At 35.5% G+C, this 27,918-nt stretch overlaps 5 protein-coding genes and 2 long non-coding RNA genes across 12 annotated transcripts; 3 read left to right on the top strand and 4 right to left on the bottom strand.

Moving 5' to 3' along the window:
- The first annotated feature begins 2,093 nt into the window (after positions 1-2,093).
- On the top strand, positions 2,094-14,579 carry LOC100647667. Its single transcript, XM_012314287.3, has 12 exons — positions 2,094-2,383; positions 6,433-6,621; positions 6,776-6,812; positions 7,214-7,383; positions 7,464-7,643; positions 10,688-10,903; positions 11,172-11,418; positions 11,611-11,964; positions 12,076-12,281; positions 12,363-12,615; positions 12,691-13,153; positions 13,569-14,579. The coding sequence occupies exons 2-12, from the start codon at positions 6,553-6,555 to the stop codon at positions 14,104-14,106; spliced, it is 2,733 nt and encodes a 910-aa protein (XP_012169677.2). The 5' UTR covers positions 2,094-2,383; positions 6,433-6,552; the 3' UTR covers positions 14,107-14,579.
- On the bottom strand, positions 3,019-4,750 carry LOC125386008. The gene is made up of 2 exons (XR_007225821.1): positions 4,421-4,750; positions 3,019-4,318 (listed from the first exon to the last, which is right to left on the bottom strand). It is a non-coding gene; the product is annotated as an uncharacterized LOC125386008 (long non-coding RNA).
- LOC100647907 (vitamin K epoxide reductase complex subunit 1-like protein 1) lies at positions 14,580-16,146 on the bottom strand. The gene is made up of 3 exons (XM_003399291.4): positions 15,706-16,146; positions 15,140-15,237; positions 14,580-15,025 (listed from the first exon to the last, which is right to left on the bottom strand). The coding sequence occupies exons 1-3, from the start codon at positions 15,885-15,887 to the stop codon at positions 14,802-14,804; spliced, it is 504 nt and encodes a 167-aa protein (XP_003399339.2). The 5' UTR covers positions 15,888-16,146; the 3' UTR covers positions 14,580-14,801.
- A 148-nt stretch (positions 16,147-16,294) lies between these two features.
- Positions 16,295-18,093, bottom strand: LOC100648108 (SUMO-conjugating enzyme UBC9-B). Its single transcript, XM_003399292.4, has 5 exons — positions 17,909-18,093; positions 17,750-17,819; positions 17,331-17,414; positions 17,000-17,262; positions 16,295-16,916 (listed from the first exon to the last, which is right to left on the bottom strand). Exons 2-5 carry the CDS (start codon positions 17,813-17,815, stop codon positions 16,850-16,852), a joined length of 480 nt encoding a protein of 159 aa, XP_003399340.1. The 5' UTR covers positions 17,816-17,819; positions 17,909-18,093; the 3' UTR covers positions 16,295-16,849.
- A 1,721-nt stretch (positions 18,094-19,814) lies between these two features.
- On the top strand, positions 19,815-23,531 carry LOC100648450 (protein singed wings 2). 2 transcript variants are annotated; one of them, XM_048410558.1, is made up of 11 exons: positions 19,815-20,163; positions 20,805-20,969; positions 21,058-21,220; positions 21,297-21,453; positions 21,544-21,692; positions 21,779-21,967; positions 22,239-22,397; positions 22,525-22,635; positions 22,723-22,812; positions 22,900-23,101; positions 23,177-23,531. In XM_048410558.1, exons 1-10 carry the CDS (start codon positions 20,135-20,137, stop codon positions 23,083-23,085), a joined length of 1,398 nt encoding a protein of 465 aa, XP_048266515.1. In that variant the 5' UTR covers positions 19,815-20,134; the 3' UTR covers positions 23,086-23,101; positions 23,177-23,531. The 2 variants fall into 2 exon arrangements, with proteins under 2 accessions (XP_048266515.1, XP_048266516.1); XM_048410559.1 differs by having other exon boundaries at positions 23,043-23,101.
- LOC100648333 lies at positions 21,697-26,236 on the bottom strand. 5 transcript variants are annotated; one of them, XR_002308210.2, is made up of 12 exons: positions 26,038-26,236; positions 25,854-25,939; positions 25,572-25,791; positions 25,017-25,097; positions 24,866-24,955; positions 24,645-24,781; positions 24,378-24,552; positions 24,012-24,138; positions 23,747-23,925; positions 23,573-23,661; positions 22,262-22,433; positions 21,697-21,956 (listed from the first exon to the last, which is right to left on the bottom strand). XR_002308210.2 is itself a non-coding variant. In XM_020865604.2 (11 exons), the coding sequence occupies exons 1-11, from the start codon at positions 26,234-26,236 to the stop codon at positions 21,942-21,944; spliced, it is 1,398 nt and encodes a 465-aa protein (XP_020721263.2). In that variant the 3' UTR covers positions 21,697-21,941. The 5 variants fall into 5 exon arrangements, 4 of the variants coding, with proteins under 4 accessions (XP_020721263.2, XP_048266514.1, XP_012169678.2 ...); XM_020865604.2 differs by lacking the exon at positions 22,262-22,433; XM_048410557.1 differs by having other exon boundaries at positions 21,697-22,433.
- LOC110119714 lies at positions 26,218-27,912 on the top strand. Its single transcript, XR_002308211.2, has 3 exons — positions 26,218-26,382; positions 26,475-26,625; positions 26,724-27,912. It is a non-coding gene; the product is annotated as an uncharacterized LOC110119714 (long non-coding RNA).
- The last annotated feature ends 6 nt before the right edge of the window (positions 27,913-27,918 follow it).

Raw genomic sequence — 27,918 nt, forward strand, 5'->3', positions numbered from 1 at the left:
TTTCAGACTTTTAGTCGACGATTTATGTACTTAGCGTGTCGTGCGACGTTATAATGGATCATGTTTATATGTTCGGTATCTGACTAACTGCTTATACCATTTGACACGCCAATGTTCCACTATCATTCTCGCAATTTCTGTTATTGACATTGGCATGATTACTCGATACGATTGTAATACCGGAGACCAGTGACGCGTACCTACTTCTGTCCAAGGATACTACGATTGCGGGCTGTATATAGAGAATAAGATTAGCGCCAAGGAAAACCAGAATAATGAAATTACGCGTGGGGAGCTTTAGTACAAGATCATTCATTACTTCTAAGGTTTTCTTCAAAGCGATTTCACCTACGGTGAAATTTTAATAGACCTTTGTTTGCCTTTTTAATTGGTAGATACAAATGAGATGCTTTATCCTCGAAGGAATTAACTTTTATGAATTAGCCTTATTGTTGTAGTCGCTAAATTTGCAACTATTTAAAATTACGTTAATGATTTTATATATTGCCCTATGACTAAATGATAAAAATGAATATATCTAGTATTTCTAAGTGTGTATACATTTCTTTAAACTATTCTTTCTTTTTCAGTTCGTTACATTTTACGTAAACGAAATGCAAAATTCTCTGAACGCCAGTACTTTTGAGCTATGCAGTCGTGCCAGTAGTACCTATTACGGTTTCACTGTTGAGTGTAAACAGAGCGCATCAATGCAGTATTGAGTCATGGTATAACGATCGACGGCAACGTTAACGATAATTATAATAGCGACATTCTCGCAACTGCTCTACGATGATGAAAGTGTTACTTAAGTACATCGAAGAAGTATCGATCAACATTTTCACATTCATAGTACATGTAAATATTGTTCTCTTCCGTTTCCACTATTTCGTTAAGCAACCATTTTTGGTACCGGACGAAGTAGGCGCGAACACAGATATTAAGATACAATATTTTGATTATGTTCACGGATGAATCACTTCACACGCACGCAATATAAGGTATTCACTTGGAACGTTGCATTTGCATATTAACCCCCAGTGCTAAGAATAGGCTTCTGAAAATGTATTTGGCGTTTCTGTTCAGATATATTTTTCGATAACCCGTGTAGGAGGTTAAATTTTCCTTTCAATTTCCTCAGTTTAGTCGGCGTTACATTTTAAATGTCACGCAGACATGATTCTCAGATACATATTCGTAGATTGAAAAAGATTGTTTAATACAGAATTTCATATTTAAATCAACAGTTTGTTCGTAATTAAAATCTCATAACATTCTGTTGATTGTTGAAAGCTAGTGTTACATATGAATGTCGTACATGCTAATTATTTCATTAATATTTATTATCGATCAGAGGTTGAACTCGAAGTTGAACTTTGTTCAAATCTTAAAAAAATACAGTCATCGGGCTTATTCGTATATTATTTCGTTATATAATATTGCTCTTAGTTAGATAGTTACTAAATAGAATACATTTATGATACTATGATAGATTTCTTATAGTCAGTTTTACAGACTTCATCGAGAATTATCTGTGACCCGCTGACCGATTTTGTTGAAACGCGGATGTCCTTGTCTCTCGCCACAATATCCCTTACTGGTATTGTCCCTGATTCGATCTTTGTCCTTGCTCTGACAAAGGGATCCTTTAGCCATATACAGTCAAGCTATCTCGTTCCTGTTCCATTCAGAATTTACTTTTAACATGTTTCGCGACGATTAGTTTCGTTACAGGAATAGTTCATTACTACGATAAAGAAATTAGAAATATAAATACTTGCCTATAATTTTTAAAATACACAGCTACAAAAATATATCGATTAACAGATTCATTACAGTTCATTAGTAAATTAAAAAAGTAGATTTCATATATTTCAACTTGACATTTTCGAATATCTCTTCATACTTTATATCTTTTCCTATTTCATTAAACAAAGCTTGGTAATAGTATATCGATTCGGACAATCGATTTGTCTATGGAACAGGCTACTGGTCCCAGATTGGATTCAACTCGATCTCATCGGTACCAATAGTTCGGGTGTGCTTCGTGCTGCTCCGGCGATCTTCGTCTCCCACTGGGAGCACTCCAGCGGCTGGGAGATCCGCCAGAAAGCGCTCTACGGACGAACAGTATCGTGAGCGCTGGCCACGGCAGCATGCGCGGGAATTTGGTTTGTCGTTCGTTTTTCGATTATCCACGCTGTGGCATTTTACCCGTTACTTGACGACTTGTTCAACGACGATTTAAACGACTTCTCTACTTCTTGTCACGTGTGCACTCGTACTTGTAATCGAAAGAACAAGATATCGAAGAATCGTTACACTCGATCCATCTATCTATGGTTTTAAAAGCAGCGGTCATTGGAGTATCGATAGGAATCAGGTGAATGTAAACACCGCTCTTTTTTTTCCTTTTTCACCCGCTGACTCTTGCTCTCCGCTAAATTCAAATTAATCTTATTCCACGTTATTCTCTTTCGTTGCTTACCGCAATTCTGAAACGCGTGTACTTTCGTAGAGAAGGCTGGCCGCTCCATCGAATCGCTTTTTGCTCGAGGATGTTACGAGACTAGCATTGTCAGCTTCTTACGTAATTTGCCGTGCACGAGTACCGATGGGAATCTTCCCAGTGCATCGGCTGTAAAGACACGTTTCTAGTCTATGCCTTTATTTTCCTCTTATTACGTGTTCTCCATACCAGATCGATGTTATTTGATTTTGTTTACACTTGCATGTTAATTCGCAATTAGATTACCGATGTTTAGAACCGACAGTTTTACATGATTGTCAGATTGAATTAATTTCATAACGAGACTTGGTCAATGACTAGTTGTCATGGTTTGAGTACGGTTAACGCGAAAGCAGAAATGCGATCTATTTTTTTTTTAACTTCGCGGAAGAGCGGTCAGATATTCTCTTCCTTGAAATTCTAAATGCATCAAGTTATTTAATTCTCTACTTCACCGCTTCTTCGTTTGGATTAAAGTTATTTACAGTTAAATGCATTCGAACAGTATATTTTGTTTTAAGCAATACGTTTATTTTTCTTTTATAACTTTTACACAATGTATAATAAAAGTGATAATTTTTTTTTTTTTTTAGAAGAAAATTGGATGATTGAGAGATATGAGAGATGTCACGTATAAACTTGCCGCGCTTATTTTTCCTCAAAATGGCGACGTCCTTGTCGGGGTCACGTGTTCATCGCATTACAGACATACCACCCACGAGTGTCCACCTGTTCTCCGATCGCTCTATTTATCTGTCGCTTTTCGTTCTTCGGCCACGCATTTAAATCACCGACGACATGTCGAACGGTGATTTAAACGCAATCGCCGAACAATCGCGTTCGCTGTCGATTTACGATCCATGTAATTTAAGACTCACAGTCTTCTATCACTTGTATTGTCTGCCGTTGTGCTTTCGACTCTCATCGTGACATCTCCGATTTTTCACATAAAAATTTAGTAAAACAGACAGAGAAAGATCTTCGATAAAAACTATCATCTCGGAAGATTCGTGGTCCACGTAGTTCGTAGTTCTTCCACTTAAAAGGATGTAAAAGAGAAACGATATTAGAATAATATTTAAAAAATATTATTAACTAGTATCTTCTACCATGATGGAAGTCGAGAAACTTCGTTCCGTTCGCTGTGACAATAGAGCAGAAAAACGTCCTCCGCGATGGACAGTTTTCACTTGTTCAGCCGCACACCAGTGTGACACATGCCTGACGTCACGTGCATATCCAATGAGAAAAGACCGACACAGTCGTATATAGAATCGTCGTTGGTGCGTGATGTCAATACGAATCGCTCCTGCTTTTTAACTTAGTCTCGATCGACGTCGTCTCTTCATTTACGAGATCTCTTTTCGTTCTCTCTCCCTCTCTCCCTTTCTCTCTACTTTGTAAAGTACATTAATTATCGCTGACCGGAACGTCAATGCGTGCCGGTTTGAAGTGGTCGACGATTATTTTCTCTGGTAGCCGTCATTTGCTTTAAGACGGCACATTATAAGCCTAGATTCTAAGGGAAAAAAATCGTGATACTTACGTACCTGTTCCAGCCAGGACAGGGAGAGCTCGTGCGTAATTCCAACCGCAAGGACGCAAGTATTCAATGGCGTAGGCCGATGCTTTCGTTCAATCTTCCTCCATTAATTATAATTCTATTAATATAATGAATAGTTTTGGTATTCATCGCTGTTAATATTATATTGATCATATTTTAGATAGTTATACAAGGTTTGCACGAGTTAGAATCGAGCGTCCGAATCACAATTCATCATCTGTCTTTATTTTTTAAATCACCTGCAACTTAACAAAACAAATTTCACAAGTATTTTTTCAGTATATTTTGAATAATTTACTGATTTCATTTCTCCGAATATTCTAATTTTGTAATAGGCATATATTTACCTATATCTTCGTTAGTATATTCTTGGGCCAAAGGGTTAAACGATATAAGAAATACGCCACTGTCGTCGGAAACTGGTCGTACGTGGCACACGCGTGTCTTTTAACCATCTCGATATCGTATCGCAGCCCATATCGAGGTGGCCGCGACCACAGACCCGCGCGCCACAGCGGCCTTCGACTTCCATGCAGAAAGAGCGTCCTGATGAATTATTATGCCCCGCCTATACACATACACGCGATTACTAGACATACGTGGTCACGATTACGCTAGAAGCGTTAAATAGGCTGCATCTTCGATGACTTCGATCGGATCGAGATGACCCTGTTGTTTCTTACATCCTGATTACCCAAATGATTCCCGGGACTGATAAACTGCGACTCGTTTCAACTACTTCATTATTCTATTCTATTTTTTAATAAATATATGTACTTTTTGTACGAGAAGTTGAGAGGAAAAGTGAATTGAAGGGAAAACTATGAGCGAACATTAATAGAGGGATCGACACGCTATTAAATATTAAACAAATTATTATACACATTCATAAAGGTTCAAAAATCCATAAGAAAATCTTATACATAATATAGAGATCAGGATCATAATGATCTTTATTTATTATATAGATTTATTTATTTATTGTGATTGAAACAGAAAACTACAACTACTTAATTAGAACTTAATGTAGTAATGTGATACAGTTAAAAACAACTAAATTCGTAGTTCACAACTCAACTTACAACTTACAACTCACAACTCATGAGTAACGATTAACCTGCAATTATTCGCAGCTTCCTCGCAACTGCTACTAGTTGCAACTCCAGCTATTTACTATTTACTATTTACTATTTACTATTTACTATTTACTATTTACTATTTACTATTTACTATTTACTATTTACTATTTACTATTTACTATTTACTATTTACTATTTACTATTTACTATTTACTATTTACTATTTACTACTTACTGTTTACTACTTACTATTTACTATTTACTGTTTACTACTTACTGTTTACTATTTACTGTTTACTACTTACTGTTTACTACTTACTGTTTACTACTTACTGTTTACTATTTACTGTTTACTATTTACTGTTTACTACTTACTGTTTACTACTTACTGTTTACTATTTACTGTTTACTATTTACTGTTTACTATTTACTGTTTACTACTTACTGTTTACTACTTACTGTTTACTATTTACTGTTTACTACTTACTGTTTACTACTTACTGTTTACTACTTACTGTTTACTACTTACTGTTTACTACTTACTGTTTACTACTTACTATTTACTACTTACTATTTACTACTTACTATTTACTATTTACTGTTTACTACTTACTACTTACTACTTACTACTTACTATTTACTGTTTACTATTTACTACTTACTATTTACTATTTACTGTTTACTACTTACTATTTACTATTTACTGTTTACTACTTACTACTTACTATTTACTACTTACTATTTACTACTTACTATTTACTACTTACTATTTACTATTTACTGTTTACTACTTACTATTTACTACTTACTACTTACTATTTACTGTTTACTATTTACTATTTACTACTTACTATTTACTATTTACTGTTTACTATTTACTACTTACTATTTACTACTTACTATTTACTATTTACTGTTGAATATTGACTATTGACCACTCTTTTTACCAAAACTTCCTTTGCCAGAGTTTTCGGTACTATTACAACGTACACAGGTTTTACAGCTATTGTCCCAAGATGGTCAAATGCATCTTTTTCGATTACCCAATGTCCCAAAGGGCCGCAAGCATCTGGCCCATCAGTATTTTCTATCATTTTCTGCCTGTCAGCACTGTCCTTGCTTTCTACCTATAGCTCACCAGGTTTTCCCCGACAGTTTTTCCTCCATACTACAATAATTTCTCTTGTCGCCTAATTTCTTTTGTATAAACTGATATAATTTATAAATTTATGATTTGTGAAAGGAAGATATGTATATTATTATATTCTGGATTATTCCAGAAAAGTCAAGTAATCGGATAAGAAGGCAGACTTTTGTTGGAGGAATCCGTGAACCAATAATTTCACTTCCTGTCACGACAGCCTCTAATAGCACTAGGATTCACCAGCAGGCATGATCGAATGATGGAGGTGATTTCAACACGGCGATACGAGGCTCGTCCACCGTCAGCGAGCGTTCCACCGATTCTCGTGAGTAGATCTTCTCGTCTTTGTACCTACCTTATAAAGGTATAAATCATTTATTCCTGTGCTCACAGTCAGACGGACAGATATTGCTACAACCCTTTACATATACAGTCAGAGAAACGAGTTTAACCATGCGACTACTTTTTTTACTTTTCAGATCGACCCTGAGAATTCCGTGGCTTTGGTCAAAGAAGGTAATTCCTCGAACGTGATTGTCATGCATTGTTTGTTCGTGATGCGGACGTTCGAGTCGTGATTCAAATAACTAGATACAAGATAAGAAGGAAGGCGTGTCGCGTGCGAACCGAGGTCTGGCAAACATTTACCGTGAAGCGTATTAACATCAGCGAAGTTCCTCTTATTCTTGTTCGACGTCGCGAAACGGATCACTGCAATCATCGACGTCTACTCGCACCACTTCGCCTCTCTCCTTCTCAACTCTTCTTCGTCTTTTTTCTTTTTTTTACCTCCCTTCTCTCTCTCTCTCTCTCTCTCTACCTCCCATTCTTATTCGTTCAGTTAGAAAGATTGGTTTTTCGCAATAACGCCGGCATTGTATAGTCCAAGTGGAAAGAGTACTCGCTTCCGTTTTCAGAGGAATGGGAGACTCGAAAGAAAAAAGAAATAACGACCACCAGGCAGATCGAGACGAGAGTGAAGCGACAGGTTGTACTCGAGGATGGCGAGGTCGTGGTCGATTCAGGGCCTCTGGTTACCACGAATACTACCGAAGACGTCGAGCAACAGGAGCATACCACGCAAGAAGTAAGGCTATTTCGGATAACTGAAATATAATAATAAAACCTTCTTATTATTACTGCCATTTTATCGATCTTTCTTTTCAGAGACGAACAACCGGTGATCAACCGCAAGAAGTTGAATGGCCAACAGGTGGAAGAAACTCTGCCGATGCCGGTAGCATTGTCCAGAAGGAATTAAACGAGACGGTAGTGAGGAGTCGTGAGGAAATCGAGGAGAGGCTGGAGACAGAAGATCGTCAACAACTGGGAGATATCTCGGACGAGGTACATATATCGACGAGACACACCCACATCTAAATTCCACCTGCGCGTGCCGCGATACGCTGGTGTAGTACACGTTCTTTCTCTTTCTTGCCGCGTAAAGGTCAGCTCGCCTCTCGCCAAGGCTCATCCCACATGTATCCACTACGGTAGGTACCCGTGGATCACAAATACGGTGCCCTCTTTTGACCAACTTCCTTTCCCGGTCTGGAAAAATTTCGAGTTCCGGATTTATCCAGTACACCGATTTCTGACTTGGCCAAGGCCAATGTGGACAAAACGGTACATTATGGAACTCGGGGGACGTGTTCGTTTCTATTTGGTCTACTAAATTTGCGAATGGCGATTTCTTTAAAGTGTGCCGTACAAGCTTTCTCTTGCAGAGGAGAAATGTATTTGAAGTGCTGCTTAACATCATAATTGAGAAATTTTACGGGTGACGAACAAAACAAACAGAGATGCGAAGAAAGTATACAGTACGACTAGCTTAGGCGTGTACATGCAGACACTTTTCAAATGAAATATACAGAAAGATCATGTAAGTCTGAAGTTTCTCATAGCTTGTTGAATTTGACAATGCTGACTCTTTATCTTAAAGTATACTCATACACTTAGACTAGTTGTATCCTCCTTTTCTCTTCGCACGTTCGTTTATATACCGTGCAAAAGCTCTATAAGTATCGATTCTAATTCCTTTGTATATTTTCATTTCACACCTTTGTTAAACTTCGCCTCGCATTTACGTATGATTATTAGCAAGAATGTCCGCGTTACCCTTCGCCGAAGAGCGAATTCCTCTAGCGATCGACAAAGCCAGAAATTTGTAATTTTTCTGACGGTCTGTCAAACATCGTCAAAAGGCATCTGTGAACGCTTGTCGGCGGATGATTAATGAAGCCTGAGCGGAAAGAGACGAACACGGAAGGCAGCGACTGTGCATCAAGAGAAGGCGTGCAACAGGTGTATCGTGTAGCCAATCGTATTTGTCACGTTGCTTATCGTAAATCTATGTGGTAACAAATCGAGTAGATCGGAGAATCTTTTGCTCATGGAATATCCTCGTGAAATTTCAACGAACGTGCAAATAGTCACACGAATCGATAATAGGTAAAGCATACTGTTTTTCTACGGAGATGACACTGACGCTTAAAAATGAAAACCTGGAAATATCGTTAAAAGGCCGAGCTTGAGAGAACAGCATGAGCAGAAGATGGAAGCTAGTTGGATTAGACTTTAGGACGAAAGTGTGAGATCGTCTCTAGAGTCGATCGAGCGTGCAACGAGGCTTACCGGTTACTAGCGGTTACGATAGAAGAGGAAATATCTCTCATTGGAGGGGACTGACTTCTGCATTGCAAAAGCCAGGCAACAGGTATTCGCGTTCGCGCATGAACGATTCAGAAACGAAGAGGTCGAATTGTTCTGGATGAAGAAGAACGAAAGGAAAGAGAGGCTGATCGGCTGTATCGGCTGATACGCGAAGTAGGGATACCTAAGGAGAAGAAGCAGAGAGGAAGAGAAAGGAGAACTAAGGAAGGAGAGGTCACAGGAGAAAGAGCGACAAAGAGGCACGACTCATCGAGAAGTGGAAGTCGATGATCTCTCGACTTTGCTCTCCCTTCACCGAATGGCGACGAACGAGCTGAGATGCCACGATCGCAGTCATAGCAGCTGTTCCGTGCTCGACTATCTTCGACGTTCCTATCTGGTCGCGACCGACATACGTTTCACAGATTACTTTCCTTGTTCCGATCCGTTTACCGGCGATTACAGCATATTACGTGATTCTACACGGTGATAACGTTCATTCTCGCCCCCCTATCTTCTTCTTTGACAGAGCGCCGATACGACGACCAACACCTGAGATCAGATATGATTCCTTGTGGACCTTTCGCCGGTATTTTGTAAAACTGTTAAATGTTTGGTGTCGTTTGGGTGTTACAGTGGTACAAACGGTAATTCGTGTCTATAAAATGGATCATGTAGGACACTGATCATATTTCAAGGGACTACACCCGCAGGTTATTTTTTTCTCACTTATTTCTAATTATTTGTAACATAGAAAGATATCTGATGAAGTTTCAGGCGTTTCAATAAAAACGTTGTAAAACGAGGATAACTTTCTTATGATAAATACTTGTTATTATAAGCGTGTGGAACGTGCGAAGGTCATTTTAGCCTTTCTTTTTTTTTCTTCTTCTTCTTAATTCAGCTATGAAAGATAAAGGACATCCTTATGAGTCGTCAGGTGATCTGCGTGTAAACTGAATTCACGTAATTCCTGTCGAAAAATAAACTCGACAATCTATGTTAATCACATACATTTAATTTCAATTCGAGCTTTTCAAGTGATCAACGTCGATTAAGCGTCGAGCTTAAAAACAACCTATTCCATATGTAAAACATTAATTACTTAAGTGACCTTTAATGACCTCGACCAATGCAGGCCATTCTGTTTTGCTTAAATTGATGGCAACCTTCAAACGTTGCGAATATCTTCACCTATAAACGAGTTTCTCTCGTTGCGTAATATCTATATTTAAAATATTTTCTCTCTTCTTTTAATATCATCTTTTAATACAATTCTCTATATCAGAACTTTATATTTAGTCATTCACGTCATATGGAAGTACTGGGACATTTGATGATATTCGATACAAATTGAACACTTTTCACTGCTTTTACTTTCTAACTATTTTATTATCAAATGAAGTGAAATTTGTTACAGTTTCTCAAAAAATATAACGAGTAGGTGTACTGATATTTATGGCCAATAGTGAACCTAATAGCGATTAAATTGTACGTTGATATATATTTCTTCTTGACTTGATCCAAGACTTGTGGCTTTACATTTATTGTCGTGGATGTCGAGTGTTGTGACCTTCGCTGTTAGAAACACCTTTCTTTCCACTTGTTCGCGAAGGGACCGCGTGCGAAAGCCGGACGATCCGGTTTATCGCGGACGAGATTTCGGAACGCGAGGTGATTTCCAGCGGATAATAACTGGCCGGACCTAACTGGCTAAACGGTGACTCGTCTGGTTTCAGGCGTACCAGAAGGCTGTAAGAAGTAACCGGGGCGATCTGAGAGTGGCCCTTGCTGAATCTTCCAAGCAGTTGGCGTCTCAAACGGGTCCCAGGGTCGTCCAGCACACGACCAAGTCGAACAAGGTGATCGACACTGAGAAAACCTTGGAAAAGAAGGAGCTTAAGGCCGATGGATTGATCGTTACTGAGAGGAAACGAACGGTTGAGCATGAGGAGGTTTGTTTCTTCAAATATTCTCTTGTTTCTAGCTATCGTGTCTTTTTCCGTGATCTTCGACGGTTTTATAATTGAAGAGTACGATGGATTCATTATCCATTTCTTACAGGAGTTTTAAAATTCAGTGCATTATCAATCAATTCCATACTGCTAACATTTTCCTGTCGTTCTTTGGTTTTTTTTTTTTTATTAAACTTTGTCAATCACGAGTTACGATAATTGAATTATATAATTATATAATTATAATCGATATTGATGTTAATCGTAGATTAAAGACCACGAGGTTCCCGATGACGGAAGCGACATAAATGGTGACGACGCGTCGGAGAAAAAGAAGGAAAGCTCGCATAGGTTCGTTAAAAAGAGGGACGAGGACGTGGTCGACTATATCTCAGGTGGCGAGAGGGTCGCCCGTGAAATGCGCTACGTCGCAGAGACCACCGAGGGAGAACGAATCGGAGATTGGACATCATCGCCTACAGCCATGCGAACTACTCGTTTCCATAAACATTCTGGTACTTCTCTTCTTTTTTAATCTTATATAAAGTACGAAAAAAGTGCCCTTTAGAAAATTTTCTGCTATTCGACCATCGTTAAAGTGCGCTAATATGCCGTGAGAATCGGCCCATTAATCTTTTCGAGATGGACGTTTCTTTTAAAGATGAACTTTTTTATAAACGATGGAAATTCAACGATTATTATTGCAGGCTTTCCCGGAGAGAGCTTTCCAACGCGCAAGGATGTTTTAACAAAAAAACCATTGGATTTTGAAGAGGAAGATGAAGCGAGAAAGTTTGAAACGTCTAAATGGTTGGAGAGCCATTTTGGTAGCGAGTCGCGTTCATCTCATGGATCTATCGATGCTGATGACTCTCCTCTTCCAACCAGCGCGAATACCAGCTACATTAACATTACTATGAAGTCTTGTGCTCCTAAGGAACGGGATTATCAGAATGTGAACTCTAATCGACATCAACGACGCAGTACTGGTCGCGATTCAGCGTCACCTTCGGGATATTTTCACGGAATAAGCGAGTGGTCTGAGAGATACCAAGGGAAAGGTATTACAGGATTAAAATATATCTCGTCGGGGAATCATTTACAATTTTGTGATATTTTATATAATTTATAATATACTTCGATATTATTAAACATTTATGTATATTATCTAGAGAGACAAAGTCAAGCAAGAACAAGTTCTCCGCAATACGTCGAAGCAGTTCATACAAACGGATATGCTCAGGATCACTCAAGGAACCAAGGTGAATCGACGTACTCAAAAACTTATGAATCTGTTCTTCGTCGCGAACACCAAGAATCCTTTGATCGACCACGTACTCCACCATCTCCACCTGTTCGACGAAGGTCGAAAGAACAGGTATGTATCTTTTATATCTTTTATGTTTGTGTATCGATTATAGTCTGTTGTAATATATTATAAAGATATTGTTAATTTTAGTGGATAACGAGATCCGAAGAAAAGACCAGTTTAAACGACTCGATACCAGGTCGTGCTACCAGCCCAGTTCACGTCGTACAAAGAACCTGGGAAAATCGCAATCGAAATGTCCAAGAGCAGGCAGCGGAGCGAGACAATTGGAAGAAATCAACGTCGAGATCTCGATCAACGTCACCCATGCCAGAATTGAATTTACGCGACAGTAAGAAATCGACTGAATTTTCGACTTCGACTCCTGTTCGTCCCGCAAAAAGTAAGTATTAAAGGCATTTGAAGTGAATGTTCTTTTTCAAGGCGATGATATTTATATACATTTTAAATGTTCAAGGTTCGGGACATTCGAAGTATAAGATCGGCGAGTCTTTCAGGAAACTAGTAGGGAAATTGCGCTCTGCTAGCAGCGAAAGGAAGAACAAACGGTGCAATAGCAGCTCTATTTCTCAATTGACTCAGACTGACGACAGTGGGCCGACCTACATGCAGTACAATGTGATCGACAAAAACATTCCTCTGATAAACGAAAGGGATACCGAGGAAAAGCCTCCTGAAAGACCACCTAGGAACCATGCTACCGTCAGCAATAATTCGAATAAGATCACGAAAACAGCGAAAACTAGCGCCCAAGTGGTACAAGAACAATGGCAACGCAGCGAATCAACGCCACCATTGCACAGGTATTATCTCGGAGAGGATCCCTTCGGAGGAAGTATCTACGGCCGCGAAAAAGGATACCGAGATGCGAGAAGATCTGGGAAACCACGCGGTAGAGCTACCGCTGAAACCGAGTACAGGTAACTAAACTAAGTTATAAGAAAGAAAGAATATTAAATGGCTAATCGTTGCATATATGGGTTAGCTATGTCTGCAAGTTAATTGTTAAAAGTAAGAGCAGCGGTATCGTATTGCCTGGCTGCGAAAGAAAGGCGTAATCGTATGAGCGTCGAAAGACATTTCAGTAAGCTGATACAGATTTGCGTAATCGAATCCGTAGAACGGTGTGCTTCATTGCTTGTTCAATTACGTATGTATGTAGAATAGATGTATAAGTAAGACATTTCGCGACGAAACGTCGGTCGCTTCGGATGCTGGGTGAAGGCTGCATGAAAGGGAGCATGTCTCTATGCCGCTATGTAGTTTCGTATGGGCTCGTCAGCCATCTCGAAGAACGATTGCTCCACAGTCAATTGTCGAATCGACGCGTTTCAGCGTCGCATCCAGTTCACTTGGCAGGTTTAGCAAGTCAACCAGTCGGCTAGTCAACGATCACGAGCGAGAGGAACATTTTAGGAGCACTCAAACCTTGCCGAGGAACCTGCATGCCGGAGGACAATACGTACGGTCGCAGACTCTAGCAAGACGCCAGCAACCGGTTTCTAATGCAATCAAATTGGGAACGTCACATGCCATCGTTCCGTCATCGGCGAACCAGTCGCGTCAGTACGGAAGCATGATCAATATCTCCATCAAGAACACGGTTACGTCGCCAAAGGTGGCGGTACCGACCAACGTTCAACCGCCGGCCAAGCCGGAACGAAGCTACAGATCGTCGTTGTTACGTAGCAAGAGCTTTAACGTCGAAGCTGACAGAAACGGCACTGACACAGCGCCCCCCAAAATACCGTACACATCTAACTTGCAATTAAATAGATTGGACGAGACACCTCCATTGAAGAGTCCCGGCATTTTGGCCAGTATCAGTCGTAGCAACAGGGATTTGTTGAAAAGCAGCAGACACGAGTATTGAATAATTTTCATTAAGTCGATTTAAGTTGTTCAGTTGGAGACTTTTTAATAATTTTATAATGAACTGCTTTCTTCAATATAATTGAAGTGGAATCTATTATGCGATTATTAATTATCATATATGATTGTTTAAGATTTTTTTTTGTATAGTGTAAAGTGTAGTATAGTGATATTAATATTGTCCATGTATATCATGAGAGATAGACACGTTTTGTATGAATCAACGAGAGCGTGTTTTGTTCTAATATTTTCAAACAGTTTCTTATTACAGCACAGTTCATGCGAGATTTATTTAATTTTTTTCACTTACGTATTCAATTACAATCCAAGATTACATATCAGGTTGGTAGAGGAGGAGAATGAGATAACGATAGCGATTCATGTTTAAGAATATGTGATTGAATGTTACGTTAAATTTTGGGATATTTTATTACTATATTATGTTAATACAAGGTGAAATTACAATTGTCCAGATTTGTTGCATTTATAGCATTTATTCCACAATCATCAAATGAAATGTATTAAATAGTACATACAGATTCCTTCCATACAATGTGAAAAGTTTTTAATAAATCACAAGATATAGACGTTAAGTAAATAATACCTATGTATTAATATCATGATTATTACATTCTTAACGACTTTGCAACAAAATTCGGAAGATTTTAGTAAAATCAGATTTTTAAAGATTCATATTTATTTCGATTTTTTCTTCTTGTTTGTGCCATTATTTCGATATAGTTTTCGCTGCTTTTTAACAGCAAGTATTAAAAGAATAGCATTTACGACATACAGACTAACACAAACTACACAAATATTGCTTAATTTGTACAAAATGTAAGCCAGATAAAGCGTACCAAGATTCGCACAGATTCCTAATGTTACGACAAGGGCTGATGTAACATACTTATTTGATATACCTAAAAAATTTATTAAAGTGTTGTTAGAAAACGAGAAACGATATTTTTTCCGCCCAGGGTTATGACATTATTACAATGGATGAAAATTTATTGAATCACAAATACGATACGTACTTAGTATTGCGACCAAAAGATAAAACGTTAATCCATATATAGAATTTGGCGCATATAAAAGAGATGTTTCTGGAATTATTCCAAAACCTTTCCCATATCTGTAATAAAGTCAATTAGTTATTAGCTATATACAGCTCTTTAAAAATGAATGATAATTCACCAAGTATTTTCAAGTTGAAAAATATAGACAAAAAAGTATTAATGTTTCTTACAAAATTATCTTCATTGCGTATCATAAGAGAGTTAATTCAAAATTCGATATGAGCGCATGCGCAAGAATAAAGAAGGCTGATTTCTATGTAGAACACTGTCCGATAAATAAACATATAAAAACAATGTACAGTGCATGAATTTACAGTTATAAAATATATCGATTTATGAAGTACCAAAAATTTGGAGTTAAATAAATTCGTTTATTTATAATCTTAAAAAATAATTGCATCGATTAGAACACGAATTACATTGTGGACAAGTTTTCTAGATTTTCTTCGTACACAAAATTGCATGAGTTTTATATCAACAAAATTGTATAATACATGTTTTAAAACTAAACAACCTATACTTACTCGGAGGAAAATGCTTTCGTGCAACTAACATGCTCGCTAATATCGCACACTGCTTCGTACAAATCATCCTCTTCCTTTGCTAATTCCACGTAATATGCATAGTAAGAAACAGCAAAACCTACGATACATGTTGTGATAATTGCAGTGTTTAATTTTCGTATAGATTTCTTAATTGTAGTCATGATTCAATTATATGAATAGCAAGTAAATTTGAATTGAATTTGAATACACTATTTTTAAAGAAAATTGACTGATCGAGTTAGTTTATTCACACTTGACAATTTTTTAAGCACTATGAATAGAAATTAATGTTCTTCGTGGAAGGAAATAATACAAATACGACGATCGATAATCATACTGTGAAACGAAATGTAACATGGAACGTTGATTGGCGATGATCCTCTTCAGTATACTGAATGTCGAATGAGATTAATTTCCCTCCCACCACAAAATTATCCTTACATAAAAGCAACAATCTGATCAGAGTCAAGTCATCCAAACATCGAATTATCATATTTATACAACTGAATATGTAATTATATTGGATTTTTTGTAAAGTTAAGATTACTTTTGGTTAAAAACAACAAAATTCGAATCAATTGGAATACTTTATTTCTTAAGATTTGTACAATCCTTACAAGAGTTTAAATTCTTTTCTTTTTTTTTTTTTTTTTTTAAGATACTGACAGCTTATGACCTGTAGAATGAATGAATATTTCTGATTTATGTCGCGTTTGTTTCATTCCTTTATATGATGTATCTCATACAAAGTTTTTAGACTTATGAATATAATAGTCATTAATTCTTGTGAATTAAATTTTTTAGTTAAAAAAAATGCTTCTTCCATTGATTTTATAAATAAGTGGTAACAAAAAATTTAGCATGACAATATTTAAAATCCTTCCTGTATAGGATAGTATCTTATTTATCTATGTCTTAATCAGTACTGTCTATAGAGTACATGAGAACATATAAGAATTTTGTCACAAGAAAAAATGCAGATAATTGTAAATTAACTACATCATACGCTAGTGTTACTTATAAAAAAGATAAGAAATGTAGATTATTAGAATATGTTATAGATATATGATAACCTCTTTATGTAGTTGGAATATTTGAATTTAATAAGACTTAATATAGTGTTTTATTCCTGTGGAGCCATTGCTCTCGCTTGAGCTCTGACACGTTTTTCATACTCCAAGCGATTTTGACTGTAATAAAAAAGAAAGTACTTCACATTTCCCATAATTTCATATACACGCAAGTCTTACGTCATATAAAATAAATATAATACCAGTATATTGTATATGCTTCTGCTTGAGCTGGATCTTTGACATTTGGTTCATTTAATAAATCTTGTATACCAAGGAGAATTTGTTTAATTGTAATAGCAGGCCTCCAATCTTTTTCTTCATCCAAGAGAGACAAACATACTGTTCCTGAAGGATAGACATTTGGGTGAAATAAAGGAGGTTCAAATTTACATTTTGGTGGACTAGAAGGATAGTCATCCTTGAAGATCATGCGTAATTTGTACAATCCTCCCTCCCATGGTGTCTGCGAAATTAAATGTTCAAATAATATCGTGAAAATGAATGTGAACTCCAATACCATGTGTTACTCACAGACTTTTTCCCTGGTATTGCACATTCCCAATTCATCAAGTTAAGTGTGCCATCCTGATTTTTAACAGGTCGTGCTACAAATCCCTTTACAAAAGTAATATTATGTTAAAATACACATTACATACAAAAAGATTGACGTTTATCCACAACACATATACATGTATACTATATACGTCCGGAATAACGCACGCGTTTCTATATGTAAGGTTAGGATTTTTAACTGTTGAACTATTTTATCGAAAACGGTTTTCAACCTCGATGACAAACAGTTGTTCATGATCAAATAATATTATAAAGAGATGTTTATTTATTAACGCGATTTTGTTTAAATGAATAATCCAATGCTCAGACTGTCCAGAAGGAACATATACATTAATGATTGCAGTTGTGAAAAATAATATATCAAAAGGATATCTTACAAAAGGATGATCTTTCCTCCATGCTTTTCGCTCTTCGGCGAGCCTAGCAATCGCAATGCCTGACATTAATCTGCAACAATTTTACGTTATATTAGCGTAACGTATTTCGGCGCGAAATATAATCGAGACGTGGTGCGCGAACACGAATTATGACATTACCACTATGCTTATCTATAGCAATCCACAACTTTGAATTCTGGGCACTTTCTGCGCCGAAATTTCATCAAATACTTAGTTACACAAGGGTGAAAGCGATTCTATTAGGGTGCGTGTTCAGAAAACCTATGGATTTGTAACCGTCCTCGGTGTTGTTCGGATCTCACGGTGAATTCTTTTTCGCAAACACAGCATCTGTTACACGGGGACCTCTGTTGGTAAAAGAGGGCACGTGGCTTGGACAAGTCCTGCAGAACTAAACCAATCAAAGTACATGTACATTTGTCCAATTCGTTGGTTGGCTGATTAATTTTAATTATATATATGCGTTTTTAGTTATTATTAATAAAAACATTCTCACTAACTCATAAATGTTAAATAATATATTTATTTTTAGAATTAATATATTTATCTTTTTTGCATAATTTCTTAATATTATTAATAGAGAACAATATCTTTAAAATCGAACATTGTGAACTATTCAAATTGTTTAATCATATCTTTAAGAAAAACAGAAATATTAAAAATAAAAAATGGAGTATATACATACTTGCAAGAAAAATGTAAGTCCTTATCAGAATACTCGACTTTGTATATATGATTAAAGTAGCGTAATTTATTTTTAAGTCATTTGTTCTTCGCTTTATGCTTTTTTATTTTGTTTCGTCAAATTTCTTACGTTTCATCTTTTATATTAATCAAAAAGCAAAGCATTACATGCATATACATATACAAATTAAATCAATAAAAAGGCATGAATATCCAGAAAATTATTAGGTTGTTACATTATTTTGTTGTATATAGCAATTAAGTGATAAATATCGAAAAATATTCTTAGTAATCTTTTTGAATGAAATATCTTTCCAATGTATATTAACGTAATACATCTTGTATTTATACGGATATGAAATAATAATATTAATAAAACATACTCTGTTTATCAATCGTATTTCCGTACCAAATAGAATTAAAATAAATATTAAATTTCAGTAATTTTGTCGTGTTTATTGCTCCGTTTCGTGTCGTCTCTGCTTATACTTATACATACATACATGCTTTCATATCATATATCCGTTCAAAATAAAATAATTACGAAACACGACTCAAATTCTACTTGTATTACTAGGATCGCATACTGGTATTAGAGGTTATAAGTAAGATACGATTTTATAGTTAAACTGAATTTTCCCTCAAAAGTTACTTCTTATATTGGGATAACATAAGAGGAATGGAGGTCTTTCAACGCTAGGTGGCGCCTCTGTAAGCGTGATAAATTGGTTATCAAATTTCGTTCTTTGTATTGGGATAACATAGGTAGAAAAGAGGTTCTGGATTATAAATAGCTCCGGTGAATTTTCTATTAAATTCTATCCATTATGATAGGATAATATGATCTAAAAACAAGCTGATTAATATCAAATATTATTCTTACTGCGACGTTAAATTTATGGTAGAAAAAAATAAAGAGAATTTTATTCTGAATATCAGAGTAATATGACGATGAAAGTATCTCGTCAATTTACCCGCTCATTTCAAACAGGATGTGCTCCACTGACAAAGCGTTAAAAGGTTTTAAACTAACTACATAAAGGTCGTTAATTTTTTTCCTTTTACTCAAATCTAGCTTTTTCTAAAGGAAACATGACGAATACGATTTAAATTTTAATGTAAATCGTGAACGTGATATTGTACCAAAAATTTAATAATACTAGTATACATTATAATTACAAAATTTGTAGAAAGTTTTTACATAATTCGATATGTGTATTAAGTATTACGAAATCTAACCAATATTTTTACTTCTTAACATACGTACATACGTAACATACGTATGACTATTTAGCCATAATATTCGAGTAAACGATTACAGATCATTGTTTTTTCCATTCTAAAAGATCTAATTATCACAATGTGCATTGGCGCACTATGTAAATCGAATGTTTGCGTCTGCGCTCGAATCTTGCAATATGTTCTCTCGTAGTTAAACCCTCGCATCGTCTTAGTTATTCATCCGACAGAAGAGGATCAGCTTCGATTCTATCATTAACATCACCAGGCCACGGTCGACACTTGTGCACCATTCGAATATGGTTCTTTATTTCCTGTGTACACTTACGATTAACGAATCGATGGAAAATTCTTGATAAAATATTTATAACGTTCTTGTTGAGTTCTGACTAAACACTCCATTTTTCTTAAGGGCAAGTTCTGTTTAAACGATCATTTAAAATGTGGAAAACGTTATGTTACGTTTTTTTGTAAGTAAACATTTTACATTTTTATAGCTTTCTATTATTATCAATCGATCCATTAAATAATCTATTAGCCGCCTTTAGTCCTCTTGCATTAATTAATTTCAGTTTTCAAAGTAGCGCGATTACAATTTTCATTAGAATTATACTTTCTTTGATAATAAAACGGCTGATCGCACAAAATTGAAAATCGGTCAAGCAAATGTTATACTGGCGGTTAATTAAACGCGGATACCGCTGCAGGCAGGAAGAAGATCAATTTTCTGTTGCGCGTCTGCAAAATCTTTCGGAACTCGATTTCAAGCGTAAAAGCTATTACTCGTCCTGATCGATCGTCTCAAAATGTTCAAATCGAGAAGAAATTGAAACAATGGCGATTAGATAAGTAACGGAGGATTATTATTATTTGCGTCTGTTAAATTATGGCGCATACATGCTTCCGTGTTTGAAGAGGAATTAAGCTGCGAAAGATTAGATAATATTCTGCCACTATTTCAATACAATATTCGAACTTACGTGACCGAAAAATGATACAGATATATCGAAATAATTTTATAAAACATCTTTCATATTGTCCGTCGATACATTTCTTTTTCTCATTATTTTACGATATATACCAATTATTGATTAACGCATGATCGAAATAGGATAACGTTCTTCTCGATGAATCCGCAATTCTCGTTGGCCAACACGAACCAAGAAAATTGCGATCTTCGTCAAATAAACTCGAACACGAGCGCCGAATGCAATTTTAAGGAAGAAGATCACCGTTTGGTTTGTTTTCGTGGCCTCGAGGATAAATGGAAGACTGGGTGATTATCGCCAATGTTTCGTTACTTACTAATGAGTATTTAAATAGCTGTGGTACGGAGAGGAAAGCATTTAAGTATGACTGTTTAGAGATGAGAACGTGCGAACATTGGTGCTCTGCTATTGGCCCCTGACGACCTTCGATCCTCAGAATGTTCTACAGGGATTTTCTTCTTTGAAAAAGCTAGCGATCAGAAAAGGGAACTTGACTAAATTAGCGTCACCCTTCCCAAACGAGTCTCGATCGATTGAGGTTCGGGTGTTTTGTTGTTTCATAGTACTTAATCGAGTATTTCCCTTGTCCTTACAAAAGCGATATTTTCCTTCAGAAATTGGAAATAACTGGAACTAAATTAAAAAAACTTCCAGAAAATACGTTCGTCAATCTTTCGAACTTAAAGAGCCTGGATTTTCGAAATAATAGCTTCCCAGAGATCGATGTTGAGACTTTCAACATCTCCTCGTTACGTTACGTTTATCTTTCTGGTAAAAAAAAAAAAAAAAAAAAAGAAAAATGATACATTAATGAAATTTTTTTATGAATTTAATTTACAAACACAATTTATTTGGAAAAAGGCAATCCTTTGAAATGTACGGAGGATACGAAGTGGATTCTAAACAGAGAAAAGGGTTCACTGGGCCACAAAATCGCTGATAAAGAACATTTACGTTGCACAGTTCCTTATGACGGCAGGTCACTGATTCCGGTTGTGGAAATAATTATTGTAATCAATTTTACATTACAGTTTATTCGTTAAAAGCAACGTTAATCTATGCGAACCATTTGAACTTAATAAATTTACTATTTCAGACGTTGAAAGAGGAGTGTACAAAGACTGTATGCGAGTGTGAATTAGTATACGTATTTGGTAACGGAGGGAAACATATTCAGAAGCAACTGACGGCCTTTGTTTCGGTGAATTGTAGTCATCGTGGATTAACCGAGATGCCAAGTTTCTTACCCGCCAACACCACTACTCTTCATTTATCTGGAAACAAAGTTGCAACATTTTAAATACTATTTTTCGAGATGTTTAATATTAAAAGCTCGTTAATAACTAAAGGAGTATTCGGACGATCAATATTACTTGTCAATATTATTGTCAGGATTTAATGTACTCAATGTTGTATTCATAATACATGTATACATTGATCGACTAGAGATTGATCTTTTACATACAATGATATTGAGAATCCTAAATATCGACAATAATGTTGACGATAATATAGATCGGCTGAATGCTTCTTATAAAATAGAATTTTAATTGTAGATACAGGATTTGAGGCCACTTACGACGAATCCTGTGTACAAAGGGGTAGAGGACTTATATCTGAATGATAATATGATCGAATCGATCGTTCAATTGGAGGGGTCTAGTTGGGTGGATCGTTTTCGATTGCTTAGTCTTCGTGGAAACAAATTAACGGATGTTCGTATTATATTCTTGTCGATTGAAGACACGTTACTGGAACAAAGATATTAGAGGACATGCATTTGATTGGAACCGGTAAATTTAATACAATATAAATAATCAAAGTTTTCTGTTATTATTCCAGTTGCCTACGTATGCCCTAGAAAACGTGTTACTACACAATGGAAACGCAGTAAGTTTGTATCTTGGAGAAAATCCATGGAGATGCGACTGTCTTTTTACACCAGGTTTCCAGGTAAAATAACATAAAGAAATCAGAAATTTTCAATTAAATGCCAAGTTCCAAGGACTTTGAAAACATTGAAGTTTAATTGCTTTTCAGGAGCTCCTCATTAGGTATACGAATTTAATAAAAGACATTAATGATGTCAGATGTTCGCCTACCAACGGGGATGACATTTCTGATAGAATTGTAAGTTATTTGATCATTTTTTATCACGTTTTTAATTGAAGAATATTTAGACATTTAACTTAAACGATTCATATATCTTTTTCAAAGATAAAAGACCTGAGACGCACTGAAATTTGCGTTTCCTCGGACGAAGATTCTATAATTCATCCCTTGGACATTTTAAATATTATCCTAGCATTTCTGATACTTTTGATCATCGGAAAACTGCTGTACGACTATTGGTCTTTCAGAAAAACAGGCAAGCTGCCTTGGATCGTTGCTAAGATACCATAAATGAATACTTATCCATGTAAGAAATACGACTTCGAATATATTCCAAGATTTTCCTCGGTTATTATATGAGATTATATAGATTATATTATAGTATCGTGGAAAAATCGTTGGCGAAATCTTGATGAACTACAAATAATCGGCAGATACGCAAATAAATACAAAGAAAGAATGACAACACATCGAAACCAGCTGGCTGCTGGAACGAGCAAAACCTATATAAGAAGAAGACTAAGAGAAAAAGATCCTACTGACCTCACTAAAGAAATAAAATAGACAAACTGGAAGATGGTATCCAGCTGGGGGTAACCATCCATATGTTATTTAGTAATAAAGTTAGACAAATTTGCCAAATGTCCAGCTAGACAAATTGTAAAGCACAAATTAAAAGAAAAGTAAACTACAGGTAGAAAATATAATATAATAAATAAAGATCGCTAGAATCCTGATCTCTATAATATGCATAGATTATAAGACTAAGGGAGCTCACCTTCGACTCTGCTTTTTGATCCTCACAATATTGACGATACAACTCGTCAGCGGCTGCTTTCTTTGCCACACACTCTCTCACACCACGACCTGTATTTATTTAAAAAAAGATAAACAAGATGCAGAAAAGAAAAACGAATTGAGAAAAGTTGTTATCCAAATTTCTAAACTTAACCTTCGCTGATATAGCCCAACGCAGAGCAAGTAGCGATGTAAGTCAAACCCTGATAAGTTTTCATTTTTTCCACGCAATACTTTGGAACTGGAACTCCTTTCTTAAGACAAAGTTGATACAACTTTCTTTGAGCTGTTTCTCTCAGACCGTCCGTGCCTAGATTAATTATTTCCAACAGTCTGTAGATAACATTTAACTTATTAATTATCATCATCTAACATTGATAAGTAAAGGGTCAATAGTTGTGAATTAGGTTTCTACGTACTCTTCCTGTGTAAGATCCACGAGAGCACCTAGCTTTTCGTCTTTCATCTCCTGATTCGCAATCATTTGTAAAATTTTCGCGGCTAAGTCGTTCTTTGTTGATTCTTCGGTTAAACCTCTAGATGTTGCTGTTAATTCACATGAGATGCTCTGAACGAACTCAATATTGAAATTTTTACGCAACGATATTTATTAATTGTTAATATTAATTATATCGTTGTTATGTAATTTGTAGAAAAAGATTTGCTCTATTTAAGAAAAATAGTGTTCACAGCGAAAGCAGAGCCAAACGTGTAAATTTACATGAAGCAATTTTTCAATTTTGACGCGTCGAATGAATTCGTTAAATATTTACGTAAGATATTACCAGCAAATCCAGCGAGATTTCCACGTATTACATAGACGTTCGATTTGTGACGATGTGAACAGTCGCTTGTGTATTCATATTCAACTGGTATTTTGCAACGTTTTGCATATGCCTCTAAAATGTTTAATGGTGTTCTTTGACTAACGATTTTCGACGAACTGTCGTCACCACTACCCTTTAATTGATTTTAAATTGTCCAATAAATTGTGTAAAAAATATTGTATAATAAATTGTACATATGCGAAAACAAAGACAATTGTCGTTTACTTGAATTGAAAGATCATCATCTTTATCAACGATAAATTTTTGACTTGCGGTTCGATGGGAGCCAATTTCCATAACGGAATCACCAACGTCAGCACATGTTTCTTGGCGGTGCAGCGTAATACAAGAATCCTCGTGTTCTATAAAACGTTTGATCTTAGAAATCTAATTATATTATAGAATTGTTTACTTAAGACTAAATTGGAAATGTATGATAAAATTACTTTTTATACTGTGGCTTTCCATTTTACTTTCTTCGAAATTCGCTCGTTTCTCGAACATGTTAATTGTTTCTTTAACAGATTGCACCTCGGCTGAAAGAACAGTTGACTTAGAGTGATAGAAAAGAAATAGTTTTATAACGATTATTAATACCAGCGTCTTGTCGCATAGCAGCATTTGCTATTTTACCCCACTCCTCTAAACTACCCGTCTCTTTCATCAATTTAGTGGTATCTACGTGAAAATAATAATCAGTAATCAATTGAATAATTTTCTAAAAAGAGGATGTATAAGTCTATCGGATAGATATCGAGATGTGTTTCCTAGTCAAGTAATTGAATTATTATAAAACTTTTATTTATTTTATAGATATATAAGAGCTATGTGAATTATTAGATCGCAGGTTTTTTTATGCGTTTAATGCGCGATGTGCAAAAATATACAAAGTATCTAAAGTATAATATTTATTATAGTGTTTAGCAAATAAGATAGATTTCATTTGTCAAACTACGTTCATAAAAATATAAATTTCGATGAATATCTACAGTCCAATAGTTATCAATTCAAATAATAATGATCGAAGACAGGGACTAAAACTTCTAATGCAATTTACATAATTCATTTTGTCTTATAGTCCTTTTTTCAGAAAGACCTTCGATTATTACAGAGCATCATTTTAATCTTATCGATAAATAAGACTATGCAAACTTGTTTCAACGTTAAGAGAAGCAGATTCGTCGCTTGAAAACTTCTGCGCAGTAGAACTATTCATCATCAGCGAGTCACTAGATTGATTCCCTATATCTTGTTCTTTAGTAACCAAACTTTGAGTTTCGTCAATTAAGTTAACTTCTCGTTCGTCGATACTGCTTTCTGAAACTTGTATCTCGGCCACGTTCTTACTTATTGCATCACTTTCTTCTATAGTCTATGGTACATGTATATTTAATCGTAAAGATCAATTTATAATATTGGGTTTCTGATACCTACGTCATTTTCGGTGATTACCGATCCCCTAGCGGAAAACATTACAGTTGAGTCTTCTGAATCTTGTGTAAAGAAAGAGGTAGATGTTTCTATCGAATCATAAAGCGAGACATTTTTTTTTAATACTAGAACTCATGGATAATTAAAAGAAAATGAATCAAATTTTATATAAATAATCGCGATTTACCAATTTCACGACAAGGTGCTCGTAATTGCTGAAGAAGATCTTCGGCTCGGTCGATAACCGTCTCCATTTCGCATAAAAGCGGCGCTGCATTTGGAAATCTTTCGGTTATCATGTTCCAGACGAACTCGGCATCCTCTGTACCTTGCAATGATTTTGGTAATTCATATTTTTTACATGTAGAATCTTGGCGTTCAGACATTCGACAACACGGACTTTATTGTATCCTATTTATAAGATATTGAGGTTTGGTCCGATTGCCAACAGACTGGCAACAAAAACGTACACTGTAAAGAAGAATGTGCTTCGGTTTCATTGACAGATTGACAGGATGTCAGACAATAGACGGTAATATTTATAGCAACACTGAGTTGGCTTTGATACTTTTTATACCGGCTTATTGCATTTTGTTTTAATAGTAATTTAAATTATACGAACAGGTAATATAAATAGAAAGTGCAATCTAAAAAATAAAAAGCGATGAATATAATAGATCTCGTCTTTACACATGCAACAAAAGTACATATTTACGATTGATTGTAGTTCTAAGAAGTTAAATCTAAAATTTCTAAATTTCATCTCAAATTTTAGGTAATATTTATATAGATCAATAATTAGTAATTCATTTCATTATTTAGGCAATATTGTCATGCAATTTTTATTGTTTTATTCTTCATTAACCCTTTTAGTGTTGACCGAAAGAATTTTACCTAAGCGAAAAATACCGAACCAATTTGATGTAATTTGATAAGGTTTGAGAAAAAAAATGATAAAAAAAAATAAAAACGATACTTACAGAGTTCAAAAAGAAACATATTACGAAATAAAGAGAGAATAAATTAATGCCAATTGTATTACAATATTTATTGAAAATCATACCAATAATACTTATTCAAAATCATTAAGAAAAATGGAGAAGTCAGTTTTCTTTTATAAACAGTATTTGCAAATGGAAGAATCATCGTTTGATGTAGAACACGTAGTATAAAGCATAATTACTGCATTTTCAATTATTTGTAGAAAAATTTCTAAAAACAGAAATATACAAATAACAGAAAACTAAATGATAATCCTATGATCCACAACGAGCGTCATGGATTACTTGCTTCAAAATAAGTGATTCGTGTGGCTAGTACATCACTGAAATAACATCCTAATATTATTATAAACATTTAAAGTTATCCGGCTATTGAAAATGTGTAATATTTACTTATTATTGCCAACGCAAATAATTTACTTAGCATTGATGATTACTAATGTATACGCCGCGTAATCCTTTATTGCACAGATTGTAAATTGTGCGTGATCTTCGAACAGGCTTATCAAAAATTTTATTCTCGCTCTGTTGATGCAAGATTATTTTATGAAATATAAGGAAATATTTTACTATAAGCAGTGTTATCTAAAATCTGATTACGGTTTCAAGCAAATCTCTCGTGTCAAATTATCTTACGACACAGTGTATACACAATCTCGGTATCAACCATCGCGGAATATTACAAAAAGTTAAACCCATAAACAACTTTTTCCATTTATGGAACATCTCGCATAGGACTTTCGCAAAGAAATTTAACCATTTATAACGTTCCATAAATTGATTTTGTGATAAAGTTCTCTCGCGAAGCGATTAGTAAAGTGCCATCACACACGCAACGATAACTTTTCTTTCAGCACTGAAAGAGTTAATATTTAACTGTATCTGGCTAATAAATTATATCTTGTCACAGTTATTTAAGATCGACTAATATCCATCGTAAACTCTCGAAATAGCCCAATCGCTCTTAACTTTAAAACAATGTGATAAACTTATATTATGTAATCTACAGAAACTTGAAATATTAAAAACTCCTTAACAATATACAAAAAAGGTCAAAACAATAAGTA

The sequence above is a fragment of the Bombus terrestris genome, chromosome 11 (genome assembly GCF_910591885.1).
Source record: "Bombus terrestris chromosome 11, iyBomTerr1.2, whole genome shotgun sequence".
Classification (NCBI taxonomy): Eukaryota; Metazoa; Arthropoda; class Insecta; order Hymenoptera; family Apidae; genus Bombus; species Bombus terrestris.

What these genes read in the sequence shown, in the direction of transcription:
- LOC100647907 (XM_003399291.4), bottom strand. Translation starts at nt 15,887, where the DNA reads ATGACTACAATTAAGAAATCTATACGAAAATTAAACACTGCAATTATC. An exon ending in ACGAAAGCATTTTCCTCCGA is followed by an intron (nt 15,238 to 15,705) that starts GTAAGTATAGGT and finishes ACTTTATTACAG; the next exon opens with ATATGGGAAAGGTTTTGGAA. An exon ending in TCTTTTGGTCGCAATACTAA is followed by an intron (nt 15,026 to 15,139) that starts GTACGTATCGTA and finishes TAAATTTTTTAG; the next exon opens with GTATATCAAATAAGTATGTT.
- LOC100647667 (XM_012314287.3), top strand. Translation starts at nt 6,553, where the DNA reads ATGATGGAGGTGATTTCAACACGGCGATACGAGGCTCGTCCACCGTCA. An exon ending in TGGGAGATATCTCGGACGAG is followed by an intron (nt 7,644 to 10,687) that starts GTACATATATCG and finishes GTCTGGTTTCAG; the next exon opens with GCGTACCAGAAGGCTGTAAG. An exon ending in TCGTTTCCATAAACATTCTG is followed by an intron (nt 11,419 to 11,610) that starts GTACTTCTCTTC and finishes TTATTATTGCAG; the next exon opens with GCTTTCCCGGAGAGAGCTTT.
- LOC100648450 (XM_048410558.1), top strand. Translation starts at nt 20,135, where the DNA reads ATGTGGAAAACGTTATGTTACGTTTTTTT. An exon ending in CGGTTGTGGAAATAATTATT is followed by an intron (nt 21,693 to 21,778) that starts GTAATCAATTTT and finishes TTACTATTTCAG; the next exon opens with ACGTTGAAAGAGGAGTGTAC. An exon ending in TTCATTTATCTGGAAACAAA is followed by an intron (nt 21,968 to 22,238) that starts GTTGCAACATTT and finishes TTTTAATTGTAG; the next exon opens with ATACAGGATTTGAGGCCACT.
- LOC100648333 (XM_012314288.3), bottom strand. Translation starts at nt 26,236, where the DNA reads ATGTCTGAACGCCAAGATTCTACATGTAAAAAATATGAATTACCAAAA. An exon ending in GGAAAGCCACAGTATAAAAA is followed by an intron (nt 24,782 to 24,865) that starts GTAATTTTATCA and finishes AACGTTTTATAG; the next exon opens with AACACGAGGATTCTTGTATT. An exon ending in GTTGGGCTATATCAGCGAAG is followed by an intron (nt 23,662 to 23,746) that starts GTTAAGTTTAGA and finishes AAATAAATACAG; the next exon opens with GTCGTGGTGTGAGAGAGTGT.
- LOC100648108 (XM_003399292.4), bottom strand. Translation starts at nt 17,815, where the DNA reads ATGTCAGGCATTGCGATTGCTAGGCTCGCCGAAGAGCGAAAAGCATGG. An exon ending in GGAGGAAAGATCATCCTTTT is followed by an intron (nt 17,415 to 17,749) that starts GTAAGATATCCT and finishes ACTTTTGTAAAG; the next exon opens with GGATTTGTAGCACGACCTGT. An exon ending in CAATACCAGGGAAAAAGTCT is followed by an intron (nt 17,263 to 17,330) that starts GTGAGTAACACA and finishes TTAATTTCGCAG; the next exon opens with ACACCATGGGAGGGAGGATT.